Raw genomic sequence first — 15,069 nt, forward strand, 5'->3', positions numbered from 1 at the left:
TTGACTGTTGTTTGTGTATCTGTATAATGACTGTTTCCTCCCGTGTGGTTTAGGTACATGCCAGCCCCAGCTTCATTATAGATATAGACAATACAGACCCTTAAGTCATAGGAAGACTTAAAATATTTTATTGGAGTACTCTAGAAAATTTGAGAACTGTTACATCTTTGGTATTTATATATAAATGTAGCAATTTCTGTGGGTAATTCTATAGAGGGACTTACTTATAGGATCAGAAAATACAAATTGAAACATTGTAGCACCTTTTAATATAAATAGAAATGCACTGATGCAGAGGTAAAAAAAAAAAATCTTAGAACTTTTATTGGGAAACTATAAATAAGTTGGTTCTTTCCCACCAGGTCTGCATAGCCTCCTCTGTGTCAGGGGTTGTGATCTTCAGGGTTGTATTTTTCTACTCATCACGTGTGCTTTAATTTCTTGGCCAGAAAGAATCCACAGCAATCATCAGATTCAGGGTCTTAACCTTCTCTAATTGGGTCTTAGTTCACTGAATCTGACCTTTTAAATATGATATAAATGTTTATTATAAGTTGCTTTAATAAGCAACAATTAAAGTTCTGTTACTTTTTTTAAACTTGAAATAACTTTTTTTAAAAATACAGTAGTAAAGATTGAGGTATAAACTTTTCAGAAAATATACTTAAGTCTTTTTGCACTGAAAATGTTGGCCTTGTATGTCCAGGAACGTCTAATGGCCAATTGCTTTTTCACCTTTGTTCGCAGTAAATGTTCTTTAGGGTCCAGATTCCGATTGTAAACTCCAAGTCCTTAATAATTTACTTTCTTCCTGTGGAGGGAGGGGACAGCATGTGAGCATTTTATATCCAGTTTGCAACAGCAAGTCTTTTAAAGGGGAAATATCCTAATAGACTGATCTTTTTTGTGTATAGTTAAGCTAGGTAGACTTAAGGTAGTAGAATGGTCACCCTTATGTGTTGGCCATTAGCTTTTCTACCTCAGAGAGGCTCTCACTGGTGGCAGCAGCAGCAGGCCAAGGGTGATCAGTTACCAGCTCTGTCCTCTCCCTGGCTGATCCAAAGGAGCCTTCTGGGTATGTCTGTTTACCTGTTGGGCAGTAGGGGTAGACTGCAGTTATCCCGTAGAGATGAGATCGCTGCTCTGGAAGATACTCATCAGTAAACTGGCCACTGTCTCTATTTACTGATATAACACCATCCCTGGTAACAGAAAGGAAGAGTGAATTCATAGGATTTAAGGTTAGATAGAAGAAGTCAGTTTATATCAATAAGAGAAATCTCTGCAAGACTTCAGGAATACATTTTTTAAATTAATGTAACCAATGAGTTTTGACTCCGATTCAGAAGATGTGTCTTTATCAGTGGTTCTCAAAGTGGTCCTCAGATCAACAGCACCTGGAAACGTGTTAGCAGTGGAAATTCTTGGCCTCCACCTCAGACATAATCACATTCTGGAGTGGGACCTGTCCATATGTTTTAACAAGAGCACGGGGTAATGCAGGTGCCACGCTAAAGTTTGAGAACCACTGGTTCAAATCAATGGTTCTCAACCCTATTGGAATCACTTGAGGATCTATTAAAATACTGATGCCTGGGCCTCATGCAGGACCAAGTAAATCACAATTGCTAGGGATGGGGTAGAAGGACATAAATATCTATTTTTAATGTTTCCCGGTTCCTCCTTGGAGAACTAGTCTAAGCTATAGTATTTTTCATTCCCCTGGGGGACAGCTAATACGTCCATGATGTCATTATCTTTTTAAATAGTCAATTTAAATCATATAACTAAGTTAACTTAGATACCTTATGGTACCATTTAAAGGTAGTCTTTTATTCTCTGAAGATCAGATTCAGACTAATGTGCTTCCTTTTTGGATAGTTTATTACCAAATAGCTCTGCCACTTTTAAGCTACATGTGAGCAGATGTAAAAGTATGCTTTTAAAAGCAGTAACACTTGAATGATGTCTGCTAATGAAGAGAGAATGAAATGAAAACTTTAGCAGAGGGCTTAATAACTAAAGTCGCTTACTAACATTTGGGTACAAGTGGTGTATCCTCCAGAACAGTTTGCCTTTTCAGGCTTGTGCAGAGTGTTCGACTCACCTTCTCCAGTCGGTGTGGTAGAAGTGATCTGCATAGCTCACGATGCTAAAGGGGTAGTTGAGGTTGTTTTGAATGACACGCCGTCCAGTCCCATCAGGTAGTGTACACTCCAGTTTCTTAGTTCCTTTAAAACATCAAAGAGGGGAAAGCGTTCCTTTCATATAATGATGGGGAAAAAAAAATCTTTTACCAAAAAGAGTGGCAGGTAAATTCATTCTTTTTTTTTTTTTTTTTGGTAAATTCATTCTTAAAGGAAACAAAGTTAGAATATTTTAACCCCATTGCAATAATACAAATTAAAAACTAAAATTTTCCTATTCTATTACCAGTCTTCAGTTTGTTTAAGAGCATTCTAGTTTTCAGTGGAATTTAAATTCTTAATCCTTTTTTGGACGAAAGGATTGCATTTACAGAAATCTGGCTAAGTTTCTCCCAAAGTAGGACACTAGGGATGAAATTATATCAGAGTTAAAAAAGTTTGTTAGCTCATAAATTGTTACAAACATAACATTTGGATAAATTTTAATACTTGCCCTTTGTAAGCAATGTGTAATAATAGCCAAGGCTGCCTTTTAACTAAAAATTTTTTTTTTAAAGACTGTATTATTTTCTAAGTAGGAATAAAAAGGAAAATGGTAGCATGGCTCATATTTTTCAATGTAAATTTTTTAATAGCTAAACAAGGCAAGAATTTCCAAGTTTCACCTTTCTCCTGGAACCTTGATTTAAATTTCAAATACTTATAAAAAATGTTGTTTTGGGCAGCTGAGTTATAATATTGGCCCATCTGCATATTAGATATAAATTCTTTAAGAACAGCCTTTAGTATATAAGGAAACATACAGCATCTTTTCAACTGTGCTAATAATGAAATCACACAACAGAGATAACTTGGGTATAGGCAACCCTGATTTACCACTGAAGGAAGCCATCCTGCCACATGACTTTCACAGAATGTCCTCAGCATAATAGCATACTGACTGTTAAAGTAACAGATATTTATAAATGTTATAATACTGGCAAAAAAGGAAAATAACGCATTTATTTATCTAAGCCTGTCGATTCCAACAGTGGGTAATACTTATTTTTAACCTAAAAAGTGTGCCAAGTGCTCATGTGGGGGAAGGGCAAGCAGTACAAAAATAAGATGGATATAGTACTAGCCCTCAAACTCACCACCTAATTCAAACACATACATCCAAGACCTCAGGAAATTCATTACAAGACATTGCAAAGTGTCCTTTACAAGGATTAGATCATTTGCTGTACTGTTATAAATTTAAGCCAAAAGTTGTAAATGGTGGGATTTGGTTTTACAGTAAAATCTGAGTGCTCACGCTTACTGCACACTTTAGTGTTCTGCATCTGCATTCCATGAGTAATAATACCTGCGTCTGCCCAGCAAAGCAGTTTGGAGAAGGGGTCAAAGGTTAAACCGTTGGGTAGTCCAATGTCTTTATTCACTAGAATTCTTCTGTTTTCTCCATCTAAAGATGATGTTTCAATTTTAGGAGCTTCTCGATTCCAGTCTGTCCAGTACAGGTTACTGTGGATAAATTAAATGGAGAAAGATAAACCTTCCTCAATGCATAGAGTCCAAATTTCAGATCCACCTTTGAGACTTTTCACTAAACATCTGAGTCAAAAACACTTTGCTGAAAATGAAAGCTGAAGATTACCTTTACTAATTTGAAGGATTTATCTGGAATTTCATTTGGTAGAAGCCCCATTAAATATGGCAAGAGTTCCTCAAAATATAGAAATCCTCCCTGGTTCTCACAAGGAAGAACACTACTGAAATGCTGACCAAGTTATATGTCCCAGTTGGCCTGATCACCTGATCCAAAGTAGCCCCCAGCCACCCTCACATACTCTGAACTCTATGTATCACATCCCAGGCTGAATAACTTCCTTGTTATTCACTGGTTTACTGTCTTACTTCCTGCTACTGGAACGAAAACTCCATGAAAGAACAGACCTTGTCTTTGCCTACACAGTGCCTGACACCTAGGAGATCCTCAGTAACTGAACATATTCTGAACTTTTATGCTCATGTTCTGCCCCTCCCTACACTGTACTGAGAGCCCAAGGGCTTCACATGAGGATCCATAGGTAACGGGAGAGCTAGGGAAGCCCGGCTGACCCTCGGATGGGATCCACAGCGATGGCGCGGGGGTTCACCAGGTCCGTGTGGACGAGGGCCCTGCGCTCAGAGCCGTCCAGCCGAGCCCTCTCTATCTTATCCAGGCCGCTGTCTGTCCAGTACATCGTTCTACGGAAGTGGTCGATGGCAAGTCCTTCGGGGCTTATCAGACCTGGAATCAAACAAAGGCAGGACTGGAGCAACTGCAGCTGTGAAAGGTGAACCTGAGCAGAGAGATCTACTATGTTTAAAAAAAAAAAAACAGTCAATAAAGGAGCAGATCCTTCGTTAGTTTTTCTGCCACTTCTAGTTCCCTCTAGCCTAACAAGACCTCTCAGCCTGATGGCACCAGGCAGGATCTGCCGTGGCCACACCCTGAATTCTTACTGCAAGCCCTTTCTCTTCAGAGTCCTGTCAGGAAGGCAGAGGGGAGACTTTGGCATAAAACAGGCAAATGACTTGGACTTGGTGGAATGAAGTGACGTGGGAAGTGTCTCCTGGGTAGAGCTGCTGACCTGAGTTAACGATGGTTTCGGGCTCTGCTCCCGGCTCCAGGCTGGCGCGGCTAATTGTCCGTCCAGCAACGTCTGTCCAGTACACCATCCTCTCCCGGCAGTCATAGTCAATTCCCACAACGATGGAGCCCTTTGTGACCAAAACACAGAAGGGTGAATGAGGATTCCTTGCATTTCCCCCGACTTCATGCACAGCTGCCTCACTCATGCATGGCTGCAGGGAACAACCCTGCGTCGTCTGGTTTATGGGCAGCCGAGCTCAGTGGTTAGGTGTGTGGGCAATGGAGGCCAACTTCCCAGGGCCAGTATCAGGCTTGGCCACTTACTAGCGGTGTGCCTTTGGTACTTAACTTCTAAGTGCTTTTGTCTTCTCGTTTGCAAAATGAAGATAACTACCTACTTCACATGGTTGCTGTAAACATTAATACCATAAATGCTTATAAAGTATCCTAATCAGTAAGTTATATACTGGAAGCTCTCAATTAGCACTATTCCTGTTGGTAAAAATAAAAGTGATTTCATGAAAAGGTCAGCCCCTTCAGTGATTACAGGACAAATGCTAGTCTCAGCAAAGTATGTCTTTAATATTTCACTGGACAAAAACTGTGACTCTTTCAAATTTATCAGCACTTTCTGAAAAAGCCTTTCTAAAATTTGCCAACATATAACAGAATCTACCCTCCCCTGCCCTGTGAGTGAGATCCTTCTGCTATCTGAGGTACAGTCACCCCCATCTCTGCCTCCTACTACAACGCAATCCTTTGGTTGTATTCTTGTGTAAAAGAAAGTTTACAACTGGATGGGTTAAGAAACTGGAGAACGGTGGTCACCTGACCTCTGGCTAGGGAGCTCTCCCCTCCTTCCTCATTGCGAAATAAATTATGAAGTCTTTTTTCAAATGCTGAGTCTGTGATATTCCTTTCCAAAACTCTGCACAGAAGTTGCTTCATTCAGCTTCCAACCCAGAGTCCTGCTCTGAGAACCCCAGCAGATGTGCAGAGCCAACATTGAGGGGCCATCCAGCTGTCCCTGAGGTTGTGCAAGCACCGCGCTTGCCTAAAAGAGCTTCCTGGGGTGGCCTGACTCATGCCTCGGGGAGAGGAGTCCGTACAAGCAACCGCAAAGCAGGATTAGGCTCCCATGGAAAGGGGGGCGGTTTATATGGGAGGATCTGAAGGTCAAGTACAATTTTACTTGAAAATTTAAAGCCATCTGTCTCCAGCAAGGGTGCACATCCATACGGACTAACATTAACCCACGTGATGATTTCAAGGTTTCTTGGAGGAAAAGGTCCAAGTTTAAGTAAGTTTCCCCAAGATGTGCTTAGAACCCATATTCCATCTCTTTCTGTTCCACCACCACTACCACCAACCACCCTGTCCTCATCAGAGGCAAGTTCAGAAATGCCAGGAAGCCACCTGCCTTGGCTGAAATAAACAGATGGTTAGCTTGAGCTGATGACAATTTCCTCGTTTAGAGACACGTCACAAAACAGCAGCTCGTGTTTGGAAACACACAATTTATATCTTAAAAAAGAAAAAAAGCCCCCATCTTTTCTGAACACTGACTACTTCTGCGCTTTTTTGGACCAGACAAGGAGTTGTTCATTAACAAAAGTAAATGAACATGTGGACACTGTATTTTTCTTTCCTGTGGATGAGCGAGTACCTGGAGCGGGAAGTTTAGAAATGGAATCAGGCGATTTTCCGTTCTGAGTGTCAGTGCCACTCTGGTGAAGTCCCGTCTCTTTTCTCCATTTTAGAGAGGAAATCCCTTCTCTAAAGCGGGGTGCCTTGACCACAGGGCAGCTGCTGGCTCAGGAAGCAGCCGGCCCCCCTGGGGAAAGCCCTGCCCGCCCCTGCCAGGATTACACACTCCCCAAATCTTCATCTGTGAGCATCAGAGAAGGTAAGAGGCCGGCCAGCAGAATCGCAAGGGAGGGCAGGGGCCCGAGACAGTGAGGCCGTCGTCAGTTGACGTCCAGCGTCTCTGCAGAGACGTCTACGCTGGGGACCCGGGTCTACCTTCTGTCATTTTCCCTTGGATCCCCACGTTGCCTCCGTGTCCTGACAACCCTGAAATTCCCTTTCCACAGATCCGAAACCCCGTGAATCAACTGGAGAAAGCGGCCTGGGTCGGTGAGACCCGACTCCCAGCCACAGAGAGCCCCCCTTTCTGTGGGTCAGGCTCCTGCAGACTGCAGCCCAGAGACCCTCCAGGACCCCCTCCACCTCAGGCCTCGCCCAGATCTGAAACCCCAACACAGCCGCGCCCCCGGGGAGACATCCACTTTACATGCAGCGACAGCAGGGTCCTGGCCGTGTCCTTCTGAAGCCGGGTACCATTGAGGGGCACGTGGCCGATCTGCTGGCCCTGAGCGTAGAGCAGGAAGGTGCCCACGGCCGGAGGGGTCACGTCGGGCCGGGGCGTGGGCCGCACCGTGGGTGGCGCGACCGTGGGTATGCCTGCCGAGGTGGGGGAGAGGAGGGTGTGAGCGGCACAGAGGGCAGCACACAGGGTGGGGGGCGGAGGGAAGACACGCCACGCTCCCGGAAACGGCAGACCGTCTCCACCCCGGACACATGTGCTCCAGATGTTCCTTAAAAGACCGTCTAACGTCTAGGGTGCTTCCCCAAAGATCAATTATGTAAATCACTGCCAATGACTGGAGAGGAAGACAACAAAACATTTCCCTCAGACAAAAGCAGAACATTTTTCTTTTTCTTTTTTTTTTTAAAGGAAAAAACTCAGAGCCGCTGTTGGGTCAGCATCTCTTTGGGGCCCCAGGGTGACACGTGTCCCCTTTCACCCTGGGCTCAGAGGAGGGGACGCGAAGAGGAACTGCGTGTTGAACAGAGTTCCAGACGTTCTAATTACAGAAACTGCTCATGACAAAGTGAAATGTTAAATCCGAATGGGGATCTGGGGCAGACCAGCTTATACATCAACACAGCCTATCAGCGACTTCTTCCCCGGGACCGGTTCACCCCTCACTGCCCCACCTTCACCCACAGCGGGCCGCTTCCCTACAGGGACACCTCAGATGCGGCAGAGGCGGGAGGTGCTTACACGCAGGGGTGATGCCTGGCTGCGAGCGGGTGCCCTGCACCTCTCTGCCGTCTGGGTCCACGCACCAGCAGAAGTCACTCTTCCCGTGGCACTGAAGCGGGGCGAAGTGGCCCAGGTCATCACACTGGGGCACGTACTGGTCGTCCCTGGGTGCGCCGCCGTAGTGCTCCAGCAGGCTTTCCCTCCAGCGCTCACAGACGGTCCGGGGCCTCTGGGTGGGCTCTGAGCAGATGGCGACAAGAAGCCCTTGACTGTGAGCCCAGGACAGAACGCAGCACGTGGCTCAAGACCCCCCACCCGCCGCCTGGCCTCCTGGCCTTCTTCCTTCTCGTGTCCGTTGAAGAGGCGCAAGCCAAGCTGCTGGGAATCCGGAGGGGGGTGTCCCGATGCTCCCGTCTCCCCGGGCCAGGAGGCCTGTGGTCAAGGCCCAGCCACGTCAGGAAGGAACAAGCGGAGGTGACACCCGGGCCGCAGGGCTCGCTCAGCCTGGGAAGAGGCATCTACGAACAGCACTTGTGGGGACTCTCCCTGGGGACTCAGGGGCCTACAGGGTGCGTAAAGCCAGCATGTACTCTTGTTTGTTTCAAACTCCAGGACCTGCGTCTGAGAGGGCTGTCTGGAGACTGGCCGGTGCGATTACTAAATGCCCTACTCATGTGGCCCTAAGTATCTGTCCGTTGGAAAACTATACTGAGTAAAAGTAACACGGACCGTGATGAGCACGTGTGAGCACAGCAGAGCTGGGGGCAAACACCTGGACACGGACTGCGAGACACGCCCGCTCCTTGCAGTCCTCTGGCCGCCCTGCTCCGGGCTCATGGCGACGCTGAGCCGTCTCACGGAGGCTTCGGCTTCCTACCGCGCTGCTCTGTCCCCTCCCTTCTCCAGCATCCACCCCATCCCTCCTCCCCCACCCCCTCCCTCACCACTGAGCTTCAACTCCTGTGGGCGTCCCCTGAGGAGCCGCTTCTCTGCCTGCGGTTCTCCCCACCCGGCTTCCCTTCCGCAAGGCCGCCGAGGCTCTGTCCCCAACACGGCCGCTCCGTGTCTGAGGGCTGCTGCAGGCAGTTTCACCTGTGCAGCCTCCTCGGACAGGATTACCTACAGGAACTGAAGCAGGAGGTACTTCTCCTTTATCAGTTCCTGCACCTCACAGCCCACGGTCTGCGGAACCACGCAGCCAAGTACCTGCTTACACCACCGGGAGGTGCGACAGGGACTTCAGAGGAGCACAAAAACTGGGCTTTCCCCCGTCAGAGCGGCTCTCCCCTAGACCTCTCCCTATCAGTAGACGGCACCTCCATCTTTCCACTGCTCGGGCCCAGCCAGCCCTGACTGCCCTCTCTGACTCACCACATCTGATCTGTCAAAAAACGTCAGCTGTGTATCTTCACATCTCACCACATCCACCCGTCATCTCGTGCCAGGGTTACTGCGACAGCCTTCTTCCTGGTCTCCCTGCGTCCGTCGACTTGACTGCCCCGCCCCCCACGCCCACCCCCCGCCCCGCTGTCCACGCAACCAGCAGCCAGGGGTCCCTTTGAAAAATGTCACTTCACGTCACCCCTTTGGTCAAAACCTCCAGTGGCTTCAAAGAATAGCTGGAAACACGACATTTGGGCTCCAGCACCTGCAATTCCTCTAGGAAAGCCGGGAGATGGGGAATCAGATCTTCAGCGCTCAACCCCAACAAGCACAGCTCCACGACGCCCCACCTGCGGGGGAACCTGCTGCCCTCCAGGCTGTCTCTGTAGCTCACGGCCCACAGGAAGCAAGGCTCTTTTTAAAACTTCCTCACTCAGATGTGTCCCAGAGGACCCAGGGAGGGAAACGCCACCTCCTCAAACACTCGCCGTCCAACCACCAGGTGGGGTTCCCTGGAGAAGCTCCCGGCATCGCCCCCCGACCACCTTCCAAACTCAGGGGACCACCCGGCGAGGCACACCGCGTTTGCAATGCGACACAGCACAGGCAGCTTCTGGGAGAGCGGCACCTCGTGTCACGTATACGGGGGCATCCCAATCATTTCATACTATTTCAAGCTCCTTCTCAATCCAACCATGGATTTACTTCTCTTTCTGGTTGGCAGGGTTTTAAATATTTTTAAATTCTGGGCACAGAGTGTTCTCTCACCCTTCAAAGCTGACCCCGTCATGCAGATGAGACGAGCCAGGAAAGGCAGCCGAGGCCAAACCAGCGCCGAGAGAGACGCCTGGCCACGGGAGAGGGTCTGCCCAAGGGAGCAGGCCCCTCTTTTTGTAATTACTCTGCATTCTCTGGGCTCCCTCCTAGGTCACTGTCCTTGACACATGCCCATCTTCGTAAATGTAACAGACGTCTCAACCACTCCCTTAAGGCACCTCCCAACCATCTGATTTCTTCAAATCCCAGCTGGAGTTAGAACTAAGACTTTTTAAAGACTAGGCATGAGTGAAATGGAATTCCTCTGTATTCTCTTTTCCTTCTTTTTTTTTGGGGGGGGGGGGACCTGCAAAATCTTCTCCTAAAAACGGGGACAGAAAGGAGCTAGGACTGTTCCTGTGGCAGCAGGAGTATCTATACATCTACATCAAACATTACCAATTTTTACTTACGTGAATCTTAGCACCCCTAAAGTCCTGGCCATAACAATTCATATTACTGAAAGGATCAGAACTGGCGGTCATTCTCCAGTTCTTACTCTCATACATGAAAAGCCAGGACGAGTACTCACGGAGCCCTGTCCAGTGGTGACCCTGGGTCCTTGAACAGCAGGCTCATGGATATGTGCAGGAATCGTTTTGGCTAAAACGATATCACACCAGTCCTATGTTCTTCATAATAACGTTCTTCATAAGAAGAAGAAAAAGTCCTTCCCGTCTTGGAACGACTCAGCAAGCAGCAGCCACCTGCCTCGGCAGCCTGCGGCTGGCATGCAGGGTGAGTGCCTGGGACCATGCCTCACGCAGACAGGGGTGCTCAGACCATAGCAGACCCACTCAGCAGCAGCACCTCTGCTCCCTCAGGCTAAGGAGACAGGTTCCTGTATCTCTTCTGAGGGCAGCAGGAGCGAGGGCGGTTCCCCGGCCACCGTCAGCCTGGTTAGAGGGCTGGGGTTACCAGCTTAGAGCAAACGAGGGAACCCACCTACACGTGTCATCTTACTTTTCCCACTGATGCTAAAACAGCCCTGAGACTGTGTCCTGCACTCCAGAAGTCAGAGTCAAGTGACATAAAGCTACACAGGAAAGCAGTTCTCCTTTTGGACAAAAGGCGGGCCTGGCAAGGTCGCTGAGCGCTAAGGTCTCCTGCAGCCGCTGTGACAGACTCAGGCAGTGGCCTCAGCCTGACCTACAGACTCAGTCTCAGCACCACTTTTGCTTCTCTGCCCCAGGTCGAGGCCAGGACCAGGTGTCCTTCCGGACAGGCTCACCTGGCGGTCCGCAGTGAGGCCGGGTGGAGCCGGGCGGGGTCCGGGTGCCCGGGATCTCCTGACCGTCAGGGCTCACACACCAGCAGAAGCCAGTGCTACTGTGACACTGCAGTGGCAGGAAGCGGCCCTGCTCGTCACACTGCGGGCGGTGCAGCTGGGCCCCGGGGCGGGGGCCCTGGGCCTGGGCCTGGCGCCGCTGGAGCTCACAGGGCTGCAGTCCAGACGGGGAGTCTTCTGGGACCAAAGCAGAGGAGATGCAAAGAAGGAGTGAAAGGCATTGCGACCGACCCACTTTTACCAGCCAGCCTCAGCGTCTCTCGGGGGTTCTTTTTTTCTTTAATTGGAAGACAGGGTGACAGGAAAAACAGCAGGGCGCTGGAATTTTGGAGTCCTGGATTCTTGTTTTAGCCCTGCCACGATCTACCTGATTCCTCCCTCATTCCCGCAGCGTCCCCTGTACGTCCCGGCTGGTTACACGGTGAAGCAGCCCCGCCCTCAGCCCGCAGGGTCCTGCTGCTATCCGGGCAAAACGGAGAGCAGCCCATGGCGTCTGTGCAAACACTCCAAGAGACTCCAGAGAAAACAGTTCAAACTGTGTTCATCCCCTGAGGTCCGGAGTTGAAGTCTGAGAAGCCAGGTCGAGGGCAGTCACCAGACTGCACCCTGTTGGCCACGTTCACCTGGAGCGGTCCCCACGGGGGCTCACTCCCTGCTCACTGGTGCCCATGGCTCCCGGCTGGAAAGCTCGCTCTGCAGACGTCATGGAAATCGCACTTATCAAGGCAAAGCAGATCACTAAGGCAGTTAAGCAGAACTGCTCCTAGGTAGGACCACGGACGGGTCATACTCTGGGCCTCCCAGAAGGCTAATCCCAGTGAACTGTCAGGAAACTACGCAGCCAGAAATAATGCAGGAAAGATCCAGAGCCTGGAGAATCCACCAGCTCAGGCCTCCCACCTGCATAAGTCAAGAGCGGACTGAGGGGCTGCGAAAAAGAGCACGGAGGAGCCCGGAGTTTTCCATGCCTGACTCGCCTCCCAGGCCTTACCAGGTGTGCACTGAAATCCATCCCCGTGATATCCAGGTTGGCAACGGCAGGAGAAGGAGCCAGGGGTGTTGGAGCAGGCAGCCGAGGGGTGACATCTGTGCTCCGAGCATTCGTCAACATCTGCAGCAGTCAGGGAGGGAGAGGGAGGGAGGCGAGGAAGCGGCGTGACTTCACCGCACACCAGCCACGCCACCACGTGGCCTTACCGCACGTGGACCGGCCGCGAGGGCTCCGCTTCAGGAGACCCTGCGACCTGAGCAGAAACACGCCCGCACCTTCAAGGCAAGCGTCACAGCACACAGTCGAGGGACATCGTCAGTGCAGAAATCACACGTGGTGTCTCACAGAGAAATGTATCCTGGCATCTTTCATCTACAGTGAATTCCAGGAAGTTTTTACCTTTGAACTAAACTTTAGTCCATAAACTATTCCTTTCCTTTCAGTAACACGACAATAAATACATGTAACAATAGGTTTTTTCCTTTCCTCCATGGCGCCATCTCCCCACAGCACTGACTCACAGACGCAAAGAACTCAGGAGGCTCCGGATACGTTCTAAACGACGTTAGACGCACACTCAGTCTTGCACAATCAGAGACTCCTACCACCTAAGAATGTCCAAGTAATTAGAACTTTTCTTTACTTTCCACCTTTAGAAGCAATAGAAAAGTATAAGAAAAATATTTTCAGAGGTTTTGAAACAACACATAGAAAAGAAAATCTCCATTGGTCTGCCTTATCAGTACCAACCATTCAGGTCCCAACACTCCACACGGTACCATGAGGATTCATTTTCATATTTCTCAAAACTGCAACATCCTGAAACTTCAAACAAAGACTGACTTGCATTCCTTTTATTTACTGAAATCAGCACAGGCTGACAATAGCACCCCGCTGCCAAAAAAAAAAAGTCTGAGAATCCAACTGTTGGAACCAATGACCAGTGGTTAAGATAAGGCACCTCCAGAGACAGGAAGTCTTCCCAAGTAAAAGGAGGGTAAAGGGTGTAGCTCTGATCAAGGCTCAACTGAAAATAAAGTAGTCACACCCGAGATAACATACAAAAAATGTTTTAAAAATGTGTGAAGCGGGAAACATGTGGGACAGGATGATCAGCGTTAAACCTGGAGAATAGGAGTCCCAGAAGGAAAGAACTGCGTCAGTTCTGTACAGCTCGCGACAGAGACACCTCGGACCCTGGAAGCCAGAGGCTCGCAGCCCTGAATGTGACGTCAGTCAGCTGGGGACAAACATGGCTCCTCGCCCAGCCGCCCAGGACCCAGGTGAGATCTCTCCCAGGGGATCCGCGCCACTCTTGCTGTGACCATGCTCTCACTGAGCCACCTGGCCGTGGCGAAGGGCCCTTCCCAGGCACCAGTCCCCGGACGTGCTGGACACACAGCACAGACGTTCTGCTCAGGGAAGAGGACTCTCTGACGTCGTGATTAGCAATGCGATTACGTACACCGCCTATCGTCAGCTTCAGGGGAGCGTAGTCCACATAAAGTAGTTGACTCTGAAACCCAAAAACCCTGAATGCCTGACACAACCACGTTCAGTGCCACCCAGGGAGGCTCTGCTTGGATGAGCAGGTGGCCTACCTGGTCACCATCCTTTCACTGACGAAGGCAGGAAAGTGGCTATAAATTCATCTGCAAGGTTAGAATCAAACAAGGTCTGCTGATTAGCTCCTCAGTTAACCAAAAATAAACCAAATAAAAATAATTACAACAAAAAGCTTATCACTGATCTCATCAATATGGGTTCTATAAGGTCATGTCTAACTATCTTTGAGGTTGGCCCTCTGTCTCTTCAGAAGGGCAATCTCAAGTGCCCAGTGGCATGAAGCTGGTGCCCATCCAGTTCCCTGGTCCTGGAAGATGCTATAAAACCAAAGCTGTAAAAAATTCACATCCAGCCAAAGGTAGGAAACCAAAGCTCTTTGTCATGCATATGCCAAACGTGCTTCTCGTGGTGACAGGAGCCCAGGCAACGGCAGGAAGCAGGAACTCCGGAGACACAGGAGTTCTAGAACGCCTATTTCTAGAACCCTTGGATCAGTTCCTTGTGATTATGTTTGAACTAAGAGAAAGAGGACTCCCCAGAGGTACCGAGTTACATTCCTAAACCCTATGGCCTGGGAATTCTGGCCAGACTCGAAAAAGCAGCCATCCTCCCACAGATCCCAAAGTCATAGAGAGGCAGTAACTGATGAGGGACCAACAGGGAGAAAGTCTCTGAAGAGACTGAAAGCATCACAAGTGAGCAACTCCTGTCCCCAAAAGCTGGAGAAACTTCAGACTCCCTGAAGCGCAGTCCTCAACACCTCCCTGGAGAACCTTGCACCATGACAGGAAGCTGGACCCGCCAGCCACTCCAGGGCCTGGGTGCAGAGCAGGCTACCACCGCTCCTCAGGAGGGCCAAGGAGGAGGTGGGGGGTGGGGAACTGGAGTTTTTGTGTAAAGGAGGAGTCGTCCCAATTTCACAGGAGGTCAGGTGTCAGGAGAAAGTGCAGAGGCTTTTAACCCCTTGGCAAGGGAGGAGCTTCCTCTTCCACCACTGGGGACAGGGGGCTGCTTACCCGTCACTGCCTGTCGGGGGCTTCAGGGGCTGCGGGGACACTGAGGTCAAGGCAGCGAGGTTCAAGGCACAGTAGCACCTTACCAGCCAGAGAACGCAAGATGCCTCCATCTCGCTGTCATTCTCCATTCTATCCTCTACTAAGCTGCTAAAAAACCTGTTTGGAAAAGGTATTAAAAATTCTCTACTTTGAG

The 15,069-nt window shown here is 49.2% G+C and overlaps 1 protein-coding gene across 1 annotated transcript in view; it reads right to left on the bottom strand.

The window, feature by feature from the left end:
- Window positions 1–299: 299 nt before the first annotated feature.
- Window positions 300–15,069, bottom strand: part of NID2 (nidogen 2) — an 87,788-nt gene continuing 73,018 nt past the window's right edge. The window contains exons 14-23 of the mRNA XM_057720812.1: window positions 12,295–12,414; window positions 11,247–11,480; window positions 7,835–8,056; window positions 7,061–7,230; window positions 4,766–4,895; window positions 4,251–4,422; window positions 3,496–3,653; window positions 2,108–2,231; window positions 1,090–1,202; window positions 300–811 (exon numbers count right to left, since the gene is read on the bottom strand). Of these exons, the coding sequence (XP_057576795.1) occupies window positions 801–811; window positions 1,090–1,202; window positions 2,108–2,231; window positions 3,496–3,653; window positions 4,251–4,422; window positions 4,766–4,895; window positions 7,061–7,230; window positions 7,835–8,056; window positions 11,247–11,480; window positions 12,295–12,414 (1,454 nt within the window). The 3' untranslated portion in view covers window positions 300–800. The remainder of the gene's footprint in view (window positions 812–1,089; window positions 1,203–2,107; window positions 2,232–3,495; window positions 3,654–4,250; window positions 4,423–4,765; window positions 4,896–7,060; window positions 7,231–7,834; window positions 8,057–11,246; window positions 11,481–12,294; window positions 12,415–15,069) is intronic.

The sequence above is a fragment of the Hippopotamus amphibius genome, chromosome 2 (assembly GCF_030028045.1).
Source record: "Hippopotamus amphibius kiboko isolate mHipAmp2 chromosome 2, mHipAmp2.hap2, whole genome shotgun sequence".
In the NCBI taxonomy this organism is placed as follows: Eukaryota; Metazoa; Chordata; class Mammalia; order Artiodactyla; family Hippopotamidae; genus Hippopotamus; species Hippopotamus amphibius.